At 50.8% G+C, this 20,453-nt stretch overlaps 9 protein-coding genes across 9 annotated transcripts; 4 read left to right on the plus strand and 5 right to left on the minus strand.

The window, feature by feature from the left end:
* Nucleotides 1–285: 285 nt before the first annotated feature.
* PFICI_02898 (uncharacterized protein) lies at nt 286–1,518 on the minus strand (the record flags this gene model as incomplete). Its single annotated transcript, XM_007831479.1, has 1 exon — nt 286–1,518. One exon carries the CDS (start codon nt 1,516–1,518, stop codon nt 286–288), a length of 1,233 nt encoding a protein of 410 aa, XP_007829670.1.
* Nucleotides 1,519–1,962: 444 nt separating this feature from the next.
* Nucleotides 1,963–4,397, minus strand: PFICI_02899 (uncharacterized protein; the record flags this gene model as incomplete). The annotated part of the gene is made up of 3 exons (XM_007831480.1): nt 1,963–2,845; nt 2,927–4,070; nt 4,133–4,397. 3 exons carry the CDS (start codon nt 4,395–4,397, stop codon nt 1,963–1,965), a joined length of 2,292 nt encoding a protein of 763 aa, XP_007829671.1.
* Nucleotides 4,398–6,304: 1,907 nt separating this feature from the next.
* PFICI_02900 (uncharacterized protein) lies at nt 6,305–7,920 on the plus strand (the record flags this gene model as incomplete). The annotated part of the gene is made up of 2 exons (XM_007831481.1): nt 6,305–7,787; nt 7,850–7,920. 2 exons carry the CDS (start codon nt 6,305–6,307, stop codon nt 7,918–7,920), a joined length of 1,554 nt encoding a protein of 517 aa, XP_007829672.1.
* A 1,462-nt stretch (nt 7,921–9,382) lies between these two features.
* PFICI_02901 (uncharacterized protein) lies at nt 9,383–10,022 on the plus strand (the record flags this gene model as incomplete). Its single annotated transcript, XM_007831482.1, has 3 exons — nt 9,383–9,605; nt 9,733–9,875; nt 9,939–10,022. The coding sequence occupies 3 exons, from the start codon at nt 9,383–9,385 to the stop codon at nt 10,020–10,022; spliced, it is 450 nt and encodes a 149-aa protein (XP_007829673.1).
* A 159-nt stretch (nt 10,023–10,181) lies between these two features.
* Nucleotides 10,182–10,824, minus strand: PFICI_02902 (uncharacterized protein; the record flags this gene model as incomplete). Its single annotated transcript, XM_007831483.1, has 2 exons — nt 10,182–10,611; nt 10,700–10,824. The coding sequence occupies 2 exons, from the start codon at nt 10,822–10,824 to the stop codon at nt 10,182–10,184; spliced, it is 555 nt and encodes a 184-aa protein (XP_007829674.1).
* A 741-nt stretch (nt 10,825–11,565) lies between these two features.
* PFICI_02903 (uncharacterized protein) lies at nt 11,566–13,879 on the minus strand (the record flags this gene model as incomplete). Its single annotated transcript, XM_007831484.1, has 3 exons — nt 11,566–13,295; nt 13,356–13,667; nt 13,720–13,879. 3 exons carry the CDS (start codon nt 13,877–13,879, stop codon nt 11,566–11,568), a joined length of 2,202 nt encoding a protein of 733 aa, XP_007829675.1.
* Nucleotides 13,880–16,047: 2,168 nt separating this feature from the next.
* On the plus strand, nt 16,048–16,976 carry PFICI_02904 (uncharacterized protein; the record flags this gene model as incomplete). The annotated part of the gene is made up of 2 exons (XM_007831485.1): nt 16,048–16,605; nt 16,692–16,976. 2 exons carry the CDS (start codon nt 16,048–16,050, stop codon nt 16,974–16,976), a joined length of 843 nt encoding a protein of 280 aa, XP_007829676.1.
* A 381-nt stretch (nt 16,977–17,357) lies between these two features.
* On the minus strand, nt 17,358–17,943 carry PFICI_02905 (60S ribosomal protein L37; the record flags this gene model as incomplete). Its single annotated transcript, XM_007831486.1, has 4 exons — nt 17,358–17,503; nt 17,622–17,693; nt 17,784–17,846; nt 17,940–17,943. The coding sequence occupies 4 exons, from the start codon at nt 17,941–17,943 to the stop codon at nt 17,358–17,360; spliced, it is 285 nt and encodes a 94-aa protein (XP_007829677.1).
* A 968-nt stretch (nt 17,944–18,911) lies between these two features.
* Nucleotides 18,912–20,080, plus strand: PFICI_02906 (Autophagy-related protein 3; the record flags this gene model as incomplete). Its single annotated transcript, XM_007831487.1, has 3 exons — nt 18,912–19,432; nt 19,492–19,960; nt 20,027–20,080. 3 exons carry the CDS (start codon nt 18,912–18,914, stop codon nt 20,078–20,080), a joined length of 1,044 nt encoding a protein of 347 aa, XP_007829678.1.
* Between the last annotated feature and the right edge of the window lie 373 nt (nt 20,081–20,453).

The following is a 20,453-nucleotide window of genomic DNA, read 5'->3' on the forward strand; positions in this document are numbered from 1 at the left end:
GATGATAGTTGCCGCTCTTGCAATGATAGCCAATGGCAACATCTATAGCTTGAATCCCGTTGCAGAATCAACGGCTCCTATATTATAATGGAATATGCGCTCGTATCTTGAAAAAAGAAAGGACATGACAAAGCCAATACCACATTATTGCAACCCAGAATTCTAATGAAAATTGATGCACCCTCCTCCACGATATTCGACTTCGATGGATACACCTCACACCACCTTTTTGTTTGCTGATGAATCCCACCAGGCGCTCTGTGCTCAACATGCCATAGATCTTACTTACAGATCATTATCAATATCAATCTCCTTCTCCCATTCCCAAAGAGTCTTGCCCTTTGGCAAGTCCTCCCAGCCTTTTGCCACGACCCCGAGGTTGCGCGCACCACATGCGAAGATGCGGCGAAACTCACGTATCTTATCATCAAAGTCTCTTCTACCTGCAAGGACCACAGGGCCACGAGTAGGGTCACAGCACCACGCAGTCTCCGGTTCCAGGTTCCTGGCACGGTACATGCATAGGGCGAAAAGATTCTGCTGTACTAGTATCGTAACATCAGTATCCATTAGCAGCGTGTCGAGCTTGTCCTTCGCCTCTTCGTCATACGGCGCGCAGGCCGCGAAATCCAGGTGCGGCCAATTCGTGGATTTCCAGTACTCTTTAGGGCCCACATACTCGCGCAGCACGTGTTGCAGGCCCTCGGCACCCCAGAGTAAACATCGTATTTCGTAACCAATGGTGGCTGCCGCCGCCTCGACAGACTCGTCGTACAGTTGGCCCATGTGCAGACCGGAAGGGTAGTGTTTTATCGACGCCTGTTGACCAGGCGCCATGTGATCCAACGTGGCCCAGTAGCCTAGGCGATAGGCCGGCGGCTGCTGGATGAGCATGCGCCGCCAGCTGGCCGAGGGGGAGTGCAGAAATTGTTCCGTGGCGGCGGCAAATGGCTGCGATGAGTAAGAGGTCCAGATTGGGAGACGAGATACTGAAGACAAGGTGGCCAACTCGTTCTCTCCATCCCCGGGCCGAGGGCGGCGACCATTACGACGATGAGGCGACGGTCCCTTGTATTGGTAGTCTTGAAACCAAGCCGGAAAGACGGAAGCTAGCAAGGGATTCTTGCGAACGCCTTGACACGCGACATTCCTGCTCTCCAACTTTCCAGTGTTGTCGGCCTGGTCCCTTCCATCTTGCCCGTCGAATCCTGCCGGTCCATCTTGGGGTTTAAAAAAGAGCGCCTCCTGGAGCGCCGGCGACGTGCTAATGAGCTCCCGCCAAGTCCGACATGTGCGCTGGGCCGAGACGAGGAGCGTCTGCATGTCCAGCTGCAGGAAAATACACTCGAGCAGCTCGGGCATATAGAGAACCTGGGATACGCCCGGGTTCTGTGTTGCCGAGCATGCTGGTAGGATGCCCGACTCCTGCCCCTTAAAGCCCCGGGGCGGCTGCTCATGTAGACGTTGTCGTTTCTTGGGGCGAGGGATCTCCTCGACAGGTTTCCGCTTACAATGCATCTTGTGTCGAGTGTCTCGGATGTATTTACGCCTGATCTGACTGAATAAAGTCTTATAGCGAGAGCCTAGTCGCTTCAATTGCTGGCTGCCTGGAGGTTTAATTTCCCATACTATTCTTATTAACTAGTGGCTAATTACGTAACCTTGGATTTTGGACTGTCGACTTGTTCAAATATCAGATGTACCAGCATTTCGAGCGCAAATATATGGGTTGTGTTAACCTATATGAATGCTACCTGATGGGATTATACCCTATGCAATACCATCTCTCGGCACAGTTTCATGGGTACCTTACCAAATGAGGCCAATTGCTAGTACCTGATGTATAATACAGCCAACTAGGCGTGGTATCAATGTCCAATGCCACCATTATCTCAGCCATGAGTCAGAATAGTCATCATCTCCATCATTGTTTGGTGCCTCGTTGGATGAACTATCGGATGCCTAATCCGCCATGTGATCCGCCGTGGCCCGGTATCGGATGCGATGCTCCTCCAGATCCATCTCTGGATCCCAGATGGTGTTGATCGGCCTCGAGTAGTCGTCAAGGTCGCTCTCTAATCGAAACGGGTTCTTGCCCAGAGCTTGCACGGCGTCAATCTCCTTCTTCCCCAGGACAACGCCGTCGAAGCCGCGGGGCAGTGGAGCATCTGCCTTTAAGAAGTCGACCTTGAGGTTGCGCGCCTTGTCACGGATTTGCTGCTGCGAACGAGGCACTGAGAAGAGATTCTGCTTCTCCATATCGCTCCAGCCACATGCAAATTCGGGAATGGCGTTGATGAGCGCCGCCGAGTCCACGGCGTCCCACTTCTGGCGTCTCTGGGCCGGTCTGCGTTCGCGATGCATCCGGGTGGCTGCTCGAGCCTTCTGTGTCAAGATTGGTATATCCTCTGGACCAAATTCCATTTCTCCTTCATCGTTGGCAATGAATGACTGTGACATGGAAGGCTCTCTATATCTGATGGACTGTGAGACAGAAGCCTCCCTATATCCACTGACGCTAGGGGCGTATTGAGAGTTCGAGAGGCGTGATCGTTTTGGAGGACTCTGTCCGTCTCGTCGCGAATGGTCAAAGAAAGGCTCGCCTTCATCTTCCTCTCCATAAATAGACACTTCCTCTCTTGGTCTTTTCTGCGAGCTGGTTTGTGAACCAGACATGCCCTGCGAAGCCAAAAAGGCTTGGAATTGATCAAGAATCGTGTCCGCATCTACATTTGCAAGCGGATTTTTGTGGCCCATCTGGTTCGAGGGGGGCGTGGCTCGATGTTGTCTGATAATCTCGCGAGCGCGCCTATTTAAATACGCGCTGCCGTCAAGATAACTGCCGCTGTTTGTTTGACATGTAAGTATTTTCTCGGGACAAATGGCTGGACGCTTGATTGGACATGCTATGGTAACTAGGACTTACCTTGGTGCACCCGTTCTAACGATGGACTGATCGAGTTCATCACCCTCTGAATCGGACTCGTCTTCGGGAACGGATCGGCGGTTACCTTGACTGCCATTTGCTGCGCCGGATTGCGTCTGACTTGCCGGAGCCATGGTACGCGTCTCGTTCCTGGCCGATGCCCGGAATGGTATTTGAGAAGATGCAGCAGAGGCTGCTGCGGGTTTCGGCCGAGACCCCTGGGAGGCTTGTGCAATATATACAGGAGCTTTGCCTTTTTTCTTCTCTGGGCTTTCACGACTTCTCTGGTAAACCTCGCCGGCCCACTCAGAAAGGTCTTTCCAGAGATCCATCGGGGGATAAGCGTTCTCCAAGGCCCGCACATTTTCAGCGCGGCTCTTTTGCGACAGCTTGGTGCAGAGAAATGCCATATTCTCGGCGTGCTTCTGCTTCAGCTCGTGCATATTCGCTGGGGATGTACTGCCGATCTCCTGGTATGGACCATTCTGCAGTAGTTCTCTGGCTGTCTGGACATGTCGCTGAGCGTCCTTAATCTCATCGACTGCGTCTGGATCGCAGAAAAGTTGTGCGGCAAGAAGAGTCGGACTCGTCTTGGTTTTGGTTGTGATGTCATGTGCCAGGACGAGGCATCTGATGCGAAATGCCTTGTCGTAGTCGGACAAGGAGTCATCCGCAGTTACCTGACGCCTAAAGATTCCCGGGAAAAAGTCATCCAGCTCTTCCAGCACTAGTTGGGGTTCTAGTTTGCCATTGATGATTTCCAGTGAAAGTTTGCGCAGAAGGGCCGTGTTGGCCAAGGCCATGGCTACAGCTGACCGCTCAAAATGCTCGGTCCCTGCCAGCTTTTTGACAGAGTTGTGGACCTCATTTTGGCTGATGAAGTACTTTTCTGATGAAGTAATCTTCTGACGCTGCTCATCGAATGACTCCTGTATTTTTGCCAACCGGGCCCACGATATCTCATTGGGCGAGACAGCTTCTACCTTTTGAAGGAACTGGTGGAGCGCATTTGATCGGGAAGCAAGATCGTGTATGGTGAAGTCGATGAGATCTTGAACCTGGTCTTCTTCACTTTCCTGGCTGGCTTCATTGGCAGCAGCAGCCGCGGCCGTAGCTGCGGCCGTAGCGGCCAGGCTTGAAGCAGCTAGATGGAGATGAGAAATTAGTCATGTTGAAATAAGATGGAAACTCTGAAGAGAGTCGAACCCTTTGCCTGTGACTGTGTGCCTCCTTCGACCTGAGAGCTCATGTCAGGCATCATGACGCTCTCAGGACTTCCTTCGCGGGCACGTGCAGGTGCATTCCGTCTGGGGAGCGTGGATGGCTGATAGTCGCCCTGGATCTTTTCCTTTCTTTGTGACGCGCTCGGGGCAGACTGCTGCGCGTCTGTCCGAGAGCGCGTCTGCCTCCTCGTCGTTGGTGGAGAAGATGGAGGCTCTTCGCTGGGCGCCGTGGTCTTCTTTCTCGGCATTTCGAGATGAGAAGGGAAAAAGAAGAAGAAGAAAACAAGGCTTGTGTCTGCGCAAGGGCTGATGCAGCGATCCGTGTCTCGGGTCACGCGGTACCAACAAATTGGTTGAATGCAAATTTTGGTGAAGAAGTCAATCCCCAGGGTTAGGGTTAGAATACAGCGAAGACCTCTTTGTTTACAACGTTTCTTGCTGTACCTCACGCGCTGAGGCCACCCAACAGAGTTGGGGGCGGGGCACACAGACTTTTGGTGTAATTAACAGGCCAAGAAAAGGAAAGTTGGTTCCAACTCCTCGTGGTGGAGCTTCATGGCCGACTAGAGGGAAAGTAAAAAGTACGAACTACGTTGGACGTGGATTTGATGCGCCTTGATAGTCAAGTATTGAGACAATAAGTTTTAAAATTATACGTATGCTAAGTGCGGTATTTGCAGTATCCCAGCCTTGGGTCGTTGCCATATGCAGATCCTCGGTGTCATAATGATTTTGGATTCACGTCAAAAGGGAGATATATAATATGACCCAAGATAGGTTTCGATGAAAAAGACAACATCGCCCAAGAAATCAACAGTGAATTGACTTTGGTGAATTTACGAGGTTTCAACCAGACTCAAGCAGGAAACAAAAGCCCAAGCGGGTAACATAAGCAAAGTCCAATATAACAAGACCACTTCAACCTACAACACGAAGCATCTGATCATGATTGACTAGTCAGTCACATGCCAAGATATTAAATACACGTTTAATTTACAGAGGAAACTCGTATAGTGAGTGATTGACGAATTGAACAACTTTGTCAGTGCATGCATGTCTTTCGACTTTGGGACGTGCTTTCATGAGGCCAGTACATACAAACACAGACCAACACTCACTGATTTGGAATGCCATCAGATTCTCATTGCTCACAGTTGTTCATATATTGGTAGGTGGATTATCTCCATTCAAGGTACAAAGAAAGATGTTCTAGAATGGCCAGATAGTACATTTTAAGAAAAAATTGTTAACTCCTTTGGGGGACAAGAAAAAAAGGGTGTAGCTATTTGGGCGATCGCTGACGCGCCAAACCCACTTGGAACAGATGCGACAGGGGCTGGAATAAATGAGTTTGCCGCGTCTTGACAGCCTCCATGTTCTCGTCCAGTGTCAAACTGCGACCTTTACATTCTAGAAACGGTCTAGTGTCGTCTGCTCTAGAGGGTGGCAGTCTCCTATATTGCGCATTCATTGATTCACATTTTCATGCATCCTTTGAAAGGCAACTTGTTGAGGGGGTGTTGTATTCCAACCAGTAATCAAGGTACAAAAGTAAAAGATGGCACATATTGGAAAAGGAACGTCCAGTGGCGGCCACCTAGCCTTGGGTGGTGTAGGTAATGTACCTGCTTACCCATTTGGCTCTTTCAGCATTCATCCCACTTGAGTGTGCACCGACCCCCTATTGCCACTGCAGTACCTATGGTGTAGGAAAAAAGGTCAATTAGCGCTGGGCGGGACAGATGATAAAATGTATGTACACCTTAATACTGTACCTCGTACATACATACGTAAAGCTCCCCAAGGTTTTAGCTAGTGCACAGCGACAACGACACGTCTGCATCCAACTTTTTCTCTTCCTTCAATCGTTATCATCAAGTCAATTCCCAAGACTCGGTGTTACCCCCTGAAGTGGGTGCTCACCATTCTGTACCATCTTTCTCTTCTTCCTTTCCTTCCTTTTCCTGTATTCAAAGTATTCTAGCGGGCAGCGATACGACACCGGCTTACTTTACACCACTTGCCAAACTCAATCCGCAGGTCACTTGGGCGACACAAGGCCACTTCTTTCACTTTGTACCGATTAATCGCTGGTCAGAGCCCTCTTACTACAGTATAGAGCCTCGAGCCTCTCTCGCTCGACCATCAATTCACAATGAGGATACGACAACGACAAGCGCAGCTCCTCCTTCTCCTTCTTCCGGCAACAGCCCTTGCCCTCTCTTCCTCGACCTCGGACTCGACCTCGGACCTCGTGGATGATTCGCTCAGCGGATCAGCAAAGGCCAAATATGACATTGGAACCAAGGATGCTCCCGTTGATGGCAAGGACGGCAAGCCCCACGAGGGCCCCTTTGTCGACACGAAGCTGACCGAGTCATCGGGCTCAAAGAAGGAGCTTCCTGTGGTGGAGGATATCAAGCTCGATAGATCGGCCTCAAAGAGCAAGGACTCGACCGATCCCGATAGCGTCATGGACGATCCCCTACACACGCCTCCCAAGAAGGGCACAACAGGCACAGAGGGAGGTGTCACCGAAAAGGACAAGGCCAGGATTGCAGAGGAAAGAATCACTGGAGAAAAGGCCGAGAAGATCCCTGAAACGCCAAAGGAAGCCCCTCCTCTGCCACACAGCGAGCATGAGAAGATCGTCAGCGGCAAGGAGAGCAGCAAGGACGTGACTTTGGACAAGTCCAAGGGATCAAAGATTGATGCTCACCTCGATCACTATGACGTTTCTGGATTGGAAAAGCCCGAGGACCTGCCCGACAAGCTTCGTGACAGTCCCAACCCCGTACCGCACTCTGCTGACAAGGACCACCTCGATGTCACGAAGCCGTCCAAGTCGACTCCCAAGAAGGACTGGAAGATGGACGATGATGGAAATGAGGGTCTGATCCAACCTTTCCACTCTTTTGTTCTATCTCTGGCCATGATTCTGGTCTCCGAGATTGGTGACAAGACCTTTTTGGTGGCTGCGCTCATGGCTATGAAGCACGACCGGATGCTGGTCTTCTCGGCAGCCTACGGTGCTTTGGTGGTCATGACGGTTCTCTCCGCTGTTCTCGGACACGCAGTTCCCACGCTTATTCCCAAAAAGTTTACGTCTTTCCTTGCCGCTGGACTCTTCCTTGTCTTTGGAGTGCGTCTTCTTCGTGAGGGCATGGCCATGGACCCCAACGAGGGTGTTTCTGCCGAGATGCAGGAGGTTGAGCAGGAGCTGCAAGAGAAGGAGCACCTAGCTATGAAGCAGGGCCGACGCCGATCTTCCATCAGTGCCTACGCTGTGGAGGGTGGTTACGGGCGCAAGTCTAGATCGCAGTCCCGTTTCACTCCTCCCCGTAGTCCCTCGACATCCCCGGCTAGGAGCCCCTCTCCTCGTGGAGGAGTATTGGGTAATGTTGGTGGTGGACTCTCGAACCTCTTCTCCCTGCTGCTCAGCCCGGCCTGGGTTCAGACTTTTGTCATGACCTTTTTGGGAGAGTGGGGCGATCGAAGCCAGATTGCGACCATTGCCATGGCTGCCGGCCAGGACTACTGGTGGGTGACTTTGGGAGCTATGGTCGGACACGCTTGCTGCACAGGTGTAGCTGTTCTCGGCGGAAAGGCAATCGCAGGCAAAGTCAGCTTGAAGATTGGTAAGTCAAGAATCTCGGCCCCAAGGCTCTGTATGTTTGCATCTACTAACATTTTGTCTCAGTCACTGTCGGAGGCGCTGTCGCGTTCTTGGTGTTTGCATTTATCTATTTCATTGAAGCCTTCTACGCGTAGAGTGTTTCTAGAGTGGATTGACTCTCAGTGTGCTGATCGCGGACGTGGCATGTCTGGAACACATGTGTACTATAGAGCTGAATGATGGGTCAGTGGGGACAAATCAGTTGTGGCGACAATATGACTATGTGATGCATGGGCGGCGTTTTGTGGAAGATTTATATTGCCTATTGACGCGCGTTGTACCTTAATTTTGTGCTGGGCTATACATCAGATAATTGGAAAAGGGGCAAAACTTTGGCGAGGCCAGAGAGCCAATATGGCACGGGCAGCAGCATACAGCAAAATGACCATGTTTTTAGGAATTTGAATGCTCATGTGACATCAACCTTGGAAACGCAAGACTACCAGTTCCGAATGCTGATTTGGGGAGACTATTTCGTGAAACATAATTTTGAAAAACATGGAAAGTGCCAGCGGGCACTGTGCAATAGCTGGCAAAGCTCGTTGTCAACGGTCCAGACTCATGCACTAACTACAATATATCTAGAGAACCCTGGCTGGTCGATCGTGAGAGGGTCATGTGATCTTTATAAGATTTTTATAAATGGCCACAATCAAGGCGGATTTTGGTTGGTCTTTTCCAGACAGCCCTTTGGACGGTCTAAACTTTCTGGGGGGGTGAATGAATATACTCGTTCGAGAGGCAGAGAACAGGGAGAAATGAGGTTCAAAATCGCCGTATAGAAGTTAAACCCTCTATTCCGCCGATTAATTTTTTGCTGCTCGACCATGAAAAGGAGGATAGAAAAGGGAAGAAGAAGAAGAAGTTACTCTGTAATCGGACTTGAAAACTACTCCGGAGACCGGACAAGAAGCAAGGGCTTGATGTGCGGCATGTCCGTCCATTATAGTAGTGCACCTACTCTGTATAAGTGGGGGATTTGCGCGCATAACGCTTTGCGTGCGACCTTGAGGTGACACTGGACACACACCCAAGTAGCACAACTTCTCCGCATTAAGAAATGTCAAACATCTTTGCGGCTTTGCTGACTGCATGCAACGATGCAGTCATCATTGAAATTGAAATACATGGAAAAAATCGATAACCCTAGAAGAATAACCAGGAAGAAAAAAAGAGAGCCACACCGCCAGAGGGGAGGAGGGGGGAAAAAGGATTCATTGTCGGTGATTATATAATTACCTACTCTCTCTATTTGGCCCCCAACCCCGCACCCTTCCGCTGTCGCGAGTGAAATACCCCGAGCAATCCCACCTGTTACCTACCCATCATCCTCAGCCAACTCCGTAGACCGAAGCATCTACACACTACACCAGGCGGTAAATTGGCATAACGGTACTTCGTATTTGCTACAAAACGGATTGAGACCTGCGGATACTCAGGCAAAAAGGAACCCAAATTTCTTGCATCTCCGCTAGATTTCATCCGAATTGCCTTGGCATCTATTTGACGATAATATCTTGGTTATAAGTCGACTATTCTACCTCCTATATATACATCATGTCGCAGCTCTGGCAACCCACCTCCCCCACCACTGAGAACGCGCCCGCGAGTCCTCCGCGGGCCGCTTCGCCCAAGGACTCGACCAAGCAGCGCAACCCCGGCCGGCGCATCGCGCAGATTGTCAAGCTCCGCCCCGAGTACCTGGCCGAGTACAAGAAGTGCCACGCCGCCGTCTGGCCCGAGGTGTTGAAGCAAATCAAGGAGTGCAACATTGTCGACTGTAGGTGCCTGCTTTCCAGCCGTCCTCCCCCAGGAATACTCAATCAAACATAATCCCCGCGTTGATGATCAAGGAGAGCCGGCCTTTCAACTGTAAATGGTGTACTGATCCTGATTCCCGTGTGCAGACAGCATCTCTTGGGACGATGCCAGCAGCATATTGTTCGCAAACTTCAAATATGTCGGCTACGACTACGCGGGCGACATGGAGAAGATGCGCGAAAACCCCAAGGTTCGGGAATGGTGGGCCATGACGGACAAGATGCAAGAGGTAAGTTGCTCTCACAGGTCGTGACGAAGACAAAGCTGACACATGGCCTTTCCCATTTTCCAGAGTCTTGTGCCTGGTGCAAAGAGCAGCGAGTCTGGTGAGCCGTCGTGGTGGAAAGGTCTGGAGGAGGTGTTTTACTGCCCATAGAACTGCTGGAGCCGGCGTTCTGAGCATCCGATTGCAAAGTCCTCAGGCATAGCGAAGCATTGAATGCATATTCTTTTCCCTTTCATAGTCTTTGATCCCCGCTTCCGCTAGTAATTTTCCAGTATTGCGAGCTCGGATGAGAATCTGCCCGGGTGGTTTTTATTTTAGGCTGCCGAACAAACCTCCAAAAATACTACCACTTCCGCCGCCACCACCTCGACCACCGTGGCGCCGAGCCTCATTTCTAATCCACTCCTCGAGCCAGGCGCGGTCGCCGAGCTTGCGAGCGTCGGCCGTCTTGGTCTCGGTCTGGGGCTCGCCGGCATCGATGCTGAGCAGCGTCGGGATGCCATTGATCATGTAGGTCATGCCGAGCCCGCCGCTCATAATGTCCGGGCAGTCGTACTCGACGGTGGCGTAGTGGACGCCGCCCTCGGCCTCGCCCACCCCGGACTCGATCAGCTCGCGCAGCAGCGGCGAGACGACTTTGCAGGTCGCGCACCAGTTGGTCGTCCACAGCGTGATGAGCGGCGCCCGGGCCGATGAGGAAAGTAGGATATATGAGTGTAGGTCGTCGGGCCGGCGGACACTGAAAGGGAAGAGAGAGGGTCAGTTTTGGAGAGCAAATCGACCCGGCAATTCTGCAGGTATAGTCTTTTTCTGTAGAGGCCACTAACGAATTGTGTATTAAATTTGCTCCATTCAACTGTCGTGACGCGGAGAAGGCTCGTCGAGAGACAGAGCCGGCGCTTCTCGTGACAGAGGCGGGCTGGAAAGCTGTCTTGAGTAATACCGGGCGCATTGCGACAAGTGAAACGTAGGATTGCTAAAAATAGTTCGCTTTAAATATTTGAGATCAATGCCGTCGTAGGTAATGTAGCCTTATCAAACTGTTGGTGCGATCAATCTTGCTGTCTGGCGGTGCTGTGATTAGGTATCTAGCAGAAGAAAGCAAGGGCAAAGTTGAAGCTTGTGCTTGAAAGTCTGGGGAAAATGCAATTGAATGACGTCGCAAAAAGCTGCCCGTCCCGGCGGGCTCCACTCGGTACCTAGATGGTACTCTGTACACCTCAACGCCCAGAATACATGTGAGTAGCCTCCAAAGTCCTACATAGTGTATTCTCATATAACATCACGCCTTTCTCTCATTTGGGTGTCTCTAAAAACCCCCCTGAGTGTGTATTCAATTGACTGTACACTTGCATTGAAATTCTGCTCAAAAGATCAAGGCATACAATGATAGTACGGATACAATGGCCCTGGAGCGCCGTCTTGTGTATTGTGTCATAAGATGAGAGTGAAGACCTGAAAAGGCTTCATGCTGCTATCAAATCGCTATAGTATGCAAGAAACAATTCCCGTGAGAATCAATAGTGCGATGCCCAAATATTCCGTCATGCTGTCGAAGCTGGTTCTAATCTTCTCAAAGATGAAGATGCAATGTCTGAATCATGATGTGTAAAAGATGATGCCGTCAACTCGTGAACCTTTATATCCCAAACCGTTTATTCCGTTCCGTATATCGTCGTATTTATGTCATTCCCTAGAATTTTTCCATCAAATTTCGTCTTACTGTCCACATTCTCGCTCTCTTGCCGTAGATGTACATTGGGATGCTCGAAAAGACAAATATCAGCTGTATAATGCCGATCCACATGAAGACGGACTTTGAGCCATCAGTCTCGAGCCAGCCAGTGACAAAGAGACTAAAGACCAGGCCGTGGAAGATGTTTTTGCTAAAGTTGAGCGTGACCAGCGCCTCACCGGCATACTGTCGATAGCTGTCAACGCAAAACGTAATGGACGTTGTGGATCCCAGCGAACAGCCAAACGACACGACTCCGAAAAACACCGTTGGTACGATCCAGTGGTCATGAACCTCGGCCGACCACCCGAAACCCATGAGGCCAATGACGGTTGTGACGGCGATTGGTGCCGCCATGACCAAACGGAACTCGGGCTCGTATAGTCCACCGTTGCGGCGTGCCATGGCCTTGACGATTACATCGCTGATGCGACCTGCAACAGCTGTACCGAGAATACCGCCGATGAATGGCGAAATATAGACCAGACCCGTGGCAAGGGCACCAAACTTGTAACTGCCCTCGCGATAAATGATTGCAACCGACTCGGAGATGACAATGAGCCATCCAATGGAGCACGAATAGATGGCCGCTGACCACAGCACGGCCGGATATGCGTACAAGACAAAGGGACGGAGAGCCACTTTCCACCATTTGTCGTTGTTGAGTCTACCGTGGTGAATTTGAAGCTGCTGGCGGAACGATTTGGCGGGCGCCGCGCGCAGATTATGAGTGTAGACTTGTCCTCGAGTAGCAACGTGTCTCAGTGATAAACTCTCGCTCGCTGTGTCCGGGGTCGCAACTCCTGCCTCAGCGCGGGAGATGTCGTCATGTCGTGAATAGCCAGCCGGATGAAGATGCCCTTGGAGCTTTTCATCTTGCGGCGACTGGGGGTTTGGAGTGATTGCGTCTTCTGGGCGCAGAGTGTCCGATGTTTTATGGTCGGCCTCCGATATGTGAGCCACATCGCCGTCGCGTTGAATTTCCTCAGATGGCGCCCTAGTACTAGGAGCAAATCCTACGTGCATATCCTTGTGGCGATGAAGGTGAGATGGCGTTGGTGAAGGGAGAGCTTCAATCCCGTCGTGAGCGGGTTCTGATAGCACCTTCTCAGCGTCCGTCGGGTGGCTGTCCTCATGATGGGCCCGGTGTGGTACTACGTTGCGAGAAGATCTCCTGCTGAAGAAGCTTGGCCTTTTCTTGGGCTGCCGGTCCTTTGGAACTGGAGACCTGTCCCAAAAGGTCTCGGGAACCAGTAGATATAGGAGAATACCCGAAAATCCAACAACTATGGCGACAATCCAAAAGACCCATCGCCATCCAAGACTCTGGATGATGACGGCGCTGATCAATGGGATCAAGTTCTTTCCTCCTAGCAGCAGCAAGGTGTATATTCCAATACGGAAAGCTCGCTCATGCAGGAAGAAGATTTCAGCAATCGTGGCAGACGGCAAGCACTCAACTGGGCTGACAGCGATGCCCTGGACAATTCTGGCCAGGATAAGAGATATGAAGTTTGGCGACAAAGCGCACCATACAGTGGACAGGATCCATAGAATGGCACTAAAGAGGTAAACCGGACGTTTTCCGTAGAGAATGGCGGTCGGCGAGGCTATCACGGAGCCAATGCCCAAACCCATCATGTAGAGACCCGTGGTTAGTGACACTCGGCTCACTGCAACATCAAGATCTGGACGGATGAATTAGTTTAATATTACAAGTCGGAATGACCAAGAGGGTGCGTGCATACCTTCAGCCACGTTGGTGAAGCCTGCCGCGATCAAAGGCGTGATACCACCGCCTATCATGCAGTAAAGCCCAAGCGAGAGCAAGGCAGAATCTCTCCTCCACACAGCCCAGTTCAGGGGATCATTGTGCGAGTCATCCGGTTGGGGATCCAGGATGATCTGGCCATCTTGCGTTGTCTTCTTCTCGTCGGCAGCTGGATGTGGAGGCTCTGGTACAGGAACGCCGGTGGGCAGCGATGAATGCGAGGTTCTTGCTGGCGCGTTCCTTAATCCCAACGGCTCATTGCGGCCCTGGGCAAGTAGCAGGACAGATCCTAGGTATGTTTGTTAGCATTCGTATTCCGTGGCACCGAGTTGGTTACTTACCGGGAACTTCAATGGTTTCCTTGTCATTCAACATTCCCATATTCCATACTGGCCGCGGTTGCTTCTCCTCCTCGCCCGAGCTTGGGGAACCATGCCCTGCTGGCTTCTTGGAAAATATCCCTTGCCATGGGCGCCGAGCTTGTTTTGCATCTTGAGCCATCTTGCTAGCAAAGCGCCGGTGTCAACCGGAATGCTGCAATTTGATCGTTTTGGGCGGCTAGGTGTAAGGCCCTTGACAACCTGGCTAATATCCAACAATATAGCAAACAAGGCGCTTAGCAATACATATATTTGCTGGTGAAATTTCGGTTCATCCAGGAAATCCCGAGCTCATGCAAGCCGAACTCTGGAATACTGGCGTAGATTAGCAAGTGCTGACAGACGAGTCCCGTGGGCTAGGCTCCGAGTCGAAAGCTGTCACACGCCCGGGTCTCTGAATCTGATCCGCCGAGTACCTCGACGTAGGAATGCGCAGGTATGAAATCCCTGGAAAGCGAATTCCAAAGGAGAACGGTTTTCAGATAATGTTGCGAAAGATGTTGAGCGTATTCAAACAATGCATAGAATGGCAACAAAACGGCAGGGATAGTCCATATAAATATATAGGTGGCCCAGAGTTTGAGTTGCACGCTACTTATTGTCTGCTCTGATACAAACAATAAAAAACGCCGCCGGCCGTGAAATGGCCTCGTCAAAGCAAAGCTGCGAAGTGATCTACGAGAGAGAGAAAAGAAAACAAACGTCTCTCACCGACACGCGTAGGGGTCCTGGGGGAATGGAGATATATATCTATACCTATCCTCTATCAAGATCGGCGGCGTGGGGTTTGGAAACGATGGTTACCTTGAATATCAATCCAAGCAAGGTATGTATCCAAAAGAACGAGGCGATCTCAGGCTAGTCATGTCCAACCAGGATGGTGCTTTGTTGGTACAAATCTCCACAATGGGACCTGACCGACTCTGTGAGAGGTTGCCCGCTAAAAAAGCACGTTAGCAACTAACCCTTGGTTAAAGGGCCCCCCGGTTCAAGTTTGGCTGGCAACTGGACTCGACTGGGGCATGCCACTTCGAAACGGTGGAGGAAAAGAAACAGAGCCGCCCGCTCAGATACGATCTTTGTCCAATGGGCTATTCCTGCCGCACGGGAAATGGGTGTAGCGCAATGTAGATGGAGGAGAGCATGGACTGCACGAGGTGGTCAGGTGGTGATGGGCGCCTGCTAGCTGATGTCAGTCAGATGTGCTCAAAGTGGGTATCTTCGTTAAGACAAAAATGAGCGCTTGAGGCGGCCATCCTGTGGGAAGCATCCCAACTATCCTCCAAGCTGGAGCTTGAACCTCGAAGCCATCGCGATCTTGGGCCATGTGTCCCTAATGCGCATCCAGGAATTTGGGATCAACTGCGGTCAAAAATGGAACAATCCTCTCCCAACTTGGAGGGGGTCTAAAATCCTAGGTTAGCTGGTTAGTTCATGGACAACAAGGGACCCAAACTCTGCATGTTGTACATACCTAGTATAAAAATTCACATACAATGTATACATACATACATGTATGCTACCAAATGCTCAGTAAAACCACAAAATCAAAGAGATACATAGAATCAATCCTTTGATAGTCTGAGCTTTCCGCCGTCCTTGCATAGAGAACCAGAGAATAAACAAGTACTTATGCTACGTTACAAATAAGCATCTTACTCGAATGTCTCAAGTCTTCTTTCCCCAGATAAGAAGAACCCTTGAAGAGATCCATGTTGCAGTGAGTGGGTGGGCAGACCTAAAAGGTATGACGCCAGAGGCGCCGTTCACAGGCCGGCCGCTCCACTAAAAGATGATGTGCAAAATGTTTAGCTGAGTTGGCAGGCAGGCAAAGAAGCCCATTTTAGCAGCGTGCTGCCAGTCTCGACCTTCTGATTCGTTGACGGGATTTTGGCTTGGCCCGATATTGCAGCGCAAACATCAAATTTCTTTTGTTGCCAGAAACATATCGTGCTATTACCTGTGAGCATGAGTTGACCAATACTGAAATTGTCACTTTTTGCACACATAAAACTCTTTCAAATCGTTATTGTACGTACTGTTTTATATATTTCAAAATTGATCACAAATTCAGATTGAACCTAATCATGTATCGCAGTAATAACTTGCAAGGAACTGGTTGGGCAAAAATTAGCCCACCTACTGTCAGGTCTGAAACCCTCAGTTGGGATATCGGGCGTGTTCTTGACTCGGTGTACAGTCGTACGCACCCCTTGCCTATCCACCAATTGAGTCGCAAGCATTGGGGCGCAACACTATTGGCAGGGCCTTTTGTTATACAAACAAATCATGGCAACCAAGATCCCACCTCTGTTAGAGCCATATCTCGGTCTCCCGCCAGAGGCGTCCCTCATCGTACTTTCGGGGGTCCTGGGTGCCAGTACAAACTGGCTCGTTCAGCGCTACTTGTGTTCTCTCCTAGGCAACTCAACTGGCAGAGTGCCGGCCATTGACGGCAACAATGGTGAGAATGGGGACACTTGTGTCGTGCTCGTCAGTTTCATGAGAGATTATGCTTTCTGGAAGGAGGGCGCTGGCAGGCTGGGCCTCGACCTGGACGCCCTCTCCAAAAGGAGCATGTTCAAATTTGTGGATGGCTTGAGTGGGCTATTCTCTGGTGCCTCTGGTGCCATTACCACAAAAGCGCCGGTTGCAGGTCCACCTGGGCAACATGTCTTGCGCAAAGCGACACTCGAGGAATTGCAACAAGTGGTACAGTCTGCTCAGCAGACTTGTGCAAGTTCAAATATTGTCCTGGTGCTTGACAATCCGGATCTTCTTATTGCGGCGGCTGGAAATACCATATCAGGAGAGGGTTTACGGCAGACCCTTCTTCACTTGAGAGAGGTTAGTACAAATGATGAATATCTGGGCTGTTCCCGCAAAGTCTTTACAATCACAATTGTCACGATTTACTAATCAATTAATCTCAGAGCGTCTCCTCGACAGTCATAACACTGTCTGCAGATGAACCCTTGATCTCTGCGCAAACCACATCACTTGAGAAGAATCATGCCTCTTTCGCTTTATCGATGGCTCATGAGGCAGAGATGCTGGTCACATTGAGGCTGCTGGACACAGGAACAGCAAAGGACGTGAGTGGAGTACTGAGAGTAACTCCCGGAGGCGATGCCACTGGGTTTGTATCGGAGCAAAGAGAACTCTTGTATTTCGTCGGTTCTGATGGTGGCGTGCGAGTCTTCGAGAGGGGGCAATAATTCGAAATCAAGTACAACTCGGAACACGGATTCCTCTGGCAGGTAGAAACCATCTTCGATAATGACTATCACAGCCGTTGCGGCTGCTGAGGACGAAATGCGCTCGAGGCACAACACGCGGGCTCTCATCTCATCTGCTCTCCCACATGTTCCAAATGCCACTGAACGTTGCGCAGGCCGGGGGGGGAAAAAAGAGTCTTTGTCATGCGTCAGAAAAAGCAACCCTGTTCGTATTGCTATAACATGCTCGTAAACGGCCGAGATGTCGTATGATTCCGTGAACCAGTGCCGAATAATGCAACCCATTTCACGCCGAACCGCCATTCATTTTCCATGCCTTATCGTTTCGCGAGATGCCACCACCCTTCATCATTCAACCCTTTATGCCTTCAGGGAGCCAGGGCCTTTCGAGCCAGCGGGAACACCGGTCTGGAATCCGTTCTTGAAGCGGCGGGAGACATCCTTGAGGTATCGCATGCGGCCAGTACCGACGGTCTTTCTGCGCTTGGCCTTCTCGCTCCAGTTGTCTATTTGCCTGTAGTCAGCATCATATTCCAACTCGTAATGAACCAAACCCATGTCCTCCCCATTTTCGATATCCCATTTCCAAACAGTCTCCAAGGGTTGAGGGCTAGGTGAACGTACACTTGCGGGTCTTAGCAGCGGGGTAGCCGCAGGAAGCGCAGGTGTGCTTCTGGACGTGCAGAGAGCGGCGACCTGTAATTCGAGTCCATGTCAGTCCATCCGTCGCTTGTCGCCAATATTTCCACCGCTTCCTTTCGTCAAGATCGGGCAATCGCTACTGACCACATCGACGGCACAGAGTGTGCGTCTTGTTGTGACGCTTTCCGAAGCTGGAAGTTCCCTTGGCTATTCCATAATGTCAGTACAAGAACTAGTAGTTGGCTGGCGTCGATTTGAATATTTCGTTCGTTCGTTGTCGGCGGGAAGGAAGGTACGCACTCATCTTGACTCTGGAGCTGGGGTTAGTAACTTGTCGAAGAAAGGAACGGAGGAACGCGAAATGTCGTGTCCTTGGGCGAAAAGGGTTGTCGTACCTTTAATCGGGGAATCGGCGCTGGGTGACTGATTTGGTGATGTTGAGAATTGGGCGTACGGCTTCACCTGTCAATCGTGTCGAATCTCAATTTTCCTCCCACAAGAAACTTTCCGGGTCAATTGGGGCTCGTGGATCAGCTGATGAGTGGGGCGCCGAAGCTTTGCCGTCTGCCAGGATCTAGGTGAGATTTTATGCTAGGCTGTTCTTGGTTGGAGCTGACCTTTTTGGAGATGTGCACAAAGTTATGCAGAGATATGGAATAATCACGATCGGACATAAGATAAGAAGAAGTCACAGTATGAACAAAACTTGAGTAACTCAGCTGCTTCTCGTGGTCATTCGGCCATTTTGACCCCTGTTTGCCCACCAAGAGTTCACAGTGCTCAACACTGCTGCTCCCCCCCCTCCCTGCCTTCAGTCAGGCAAGAGCTGCCCCGCCATCGCCCATCACCTGGCGGTGCTTGTCTAGGAGTTGCCTCACCCATGTGACGAAACTCGTTGACTGGGCGCCTAGAGTAATAATAAAGCAACGGGTGAGTTGGGATAACTCATATCATCTGTCCATTACATCAGGCATCATTCTGTATTTCTCTTCATCCATCTTGCCGTGCTTTATAAGTGACACTACAACTGCAGCAACTACTACTACACCACATAGCGGGGTACTTATCACTGCTCCCTTTGTACTTACACTGCAACCGAAGCACTCTGGATAGCTTGATATTGGACGAACGTAAGCGAACCCAGCAATCTCCGACAACTCTTTGTTCTCTCCAAATCTGCGCGCGGAATCGACCACAAGCCTACTACTCGTCACCGAGATACACCAAAAAACGAACAACTGCAGATTAGATTAGCAACAAATACAAGGCACGATGAACTACCTGTACTCGACCGTCAACCAGATACGGGACAAGTACACTCCCGTGTCTCACACCTCGACCTTTCGCAAGACGGGCCAAATCACCCCAGAGGAATTCGTCGCTGCCGGCGATTATCTAGTCTTCAAGTTCCCGACCTGGCAATGGGCCGCCGCCGACAACGAGTCCAAGCGCGCCTCTCACTTGCCCGCTGACAAGCAATACCTCGTCACGCGAAATGTGCCGTGCCACCGGAGACTCGACGATGACTTTGCCGGTGATGCAGGCCACGAGGAGGCCGTGGTGGGCGATGGCGACGACTTCAAGCTGAAGGGCCAGGGCGACGATGACGATGGCTGGCTACGCACCGGTGGACTCAGCAGCTCCCAGCCTCTAAAGGCCAAGGATGTGCGCACAGTTGATGACGCGGGCAACGTTGGCATCATCGAGGACGAGGATGAAATACCCGATATGGAAGATGAGGATGACGACGACGAGGCGATCATCAGGGATAGCGATGCCCAGAAGAAGACTGCGTAAGTAGGGCCTTTGTGGCCGATTACGCGCAGAAGCTGATATGCTAACTCGATTCCAGCTCGCGGCGCACATATAACCTCTACATCATGTACTCACCGTACTACCGGACGCCCCGACTATATCTCTCGGGCTACACGGGTGGCCAACCTCTGGCTCCTCAGGCCATGATGGAGGATATCGTTGGAGATTACAAGGACAAGACTGTCACTCTCGAGGACTTCCCGTTCTTTGCCAACGCAGTCAAAATGGCCAGCGTACATCCGTGCAAGCACGCCTCGGTCATGAAAACGCTACTGGACCGCGCAGATGCAGCACTGAAGATCAGGCGCGACAAGCTCAAGGCAGGCAAGAATGTTGGTCATGATGCAGGCATGGAAGGCTTGGTGGATGAGATCAACAAGCTTGATGTCAAGAGCGCAGAAGCTGCCGCCGCTGAGTCTGGTAGCAACGACGAGTGGGAAGAAGTCGAAGCTGAGGAGCAGGATGTTGCGATTCGCGTCGACCAATACCTGGTCGTATTTCTCAAGGTAAGTCGTGCTTCAAACTGCCTATTTGAAAACTCACGTATCATTTACTAACGATTCCATCTCTAGTTCATGGCCAGTGTCACACCTGGCATCGAGCATGACTTTACCATGGGCGTCTAAGCGCCAGTTTGCGTTAATAGCGTCCTTCTTTTTCCATGCTTAAAGACTTTTTTTCAGGCAAGAATATGGTGTTTCGGCGTCTTGGTTGATAAGCTAGGTATAGATGGCAGCATTAAGGAGTTTTTCCCCTTTCTTTATTTCAGATTCCATCAAGACGGACTTTCAGCATCTTCGCTCTCATGTTGTATTGCCTTACTCGATGGTCGGACTGGGACTCAACTTTCACGCTGTAAAGACTCACGCTCTAGAGGCGCTAATTAAAGAGCCTTGGAGGAACGCAATAGTCAAGAATCGTGAAGACAAATCCCTTGAGTAGACTCTTTTGGCGTGTCGTAACAGTCCTGGAAAGAGCCGAGGCATGTGTAGTTGTAGC

Source organism: Pestalotiopsis fici (assembly GCF_000516985.1).
Source record: "Pestalotiopsis fici W106-1 unplaced genomic scaffold PFICI_Scf_2, whole genome shotgun sequence".
NCBI classification, from domain to species: Eukaryota; Fungi; Ascomycota; class Sordariomycetes; order Amphisphaeriales; family Sporocadaceae; genus Pestalotiopsis; species Pestalotiopsis fici.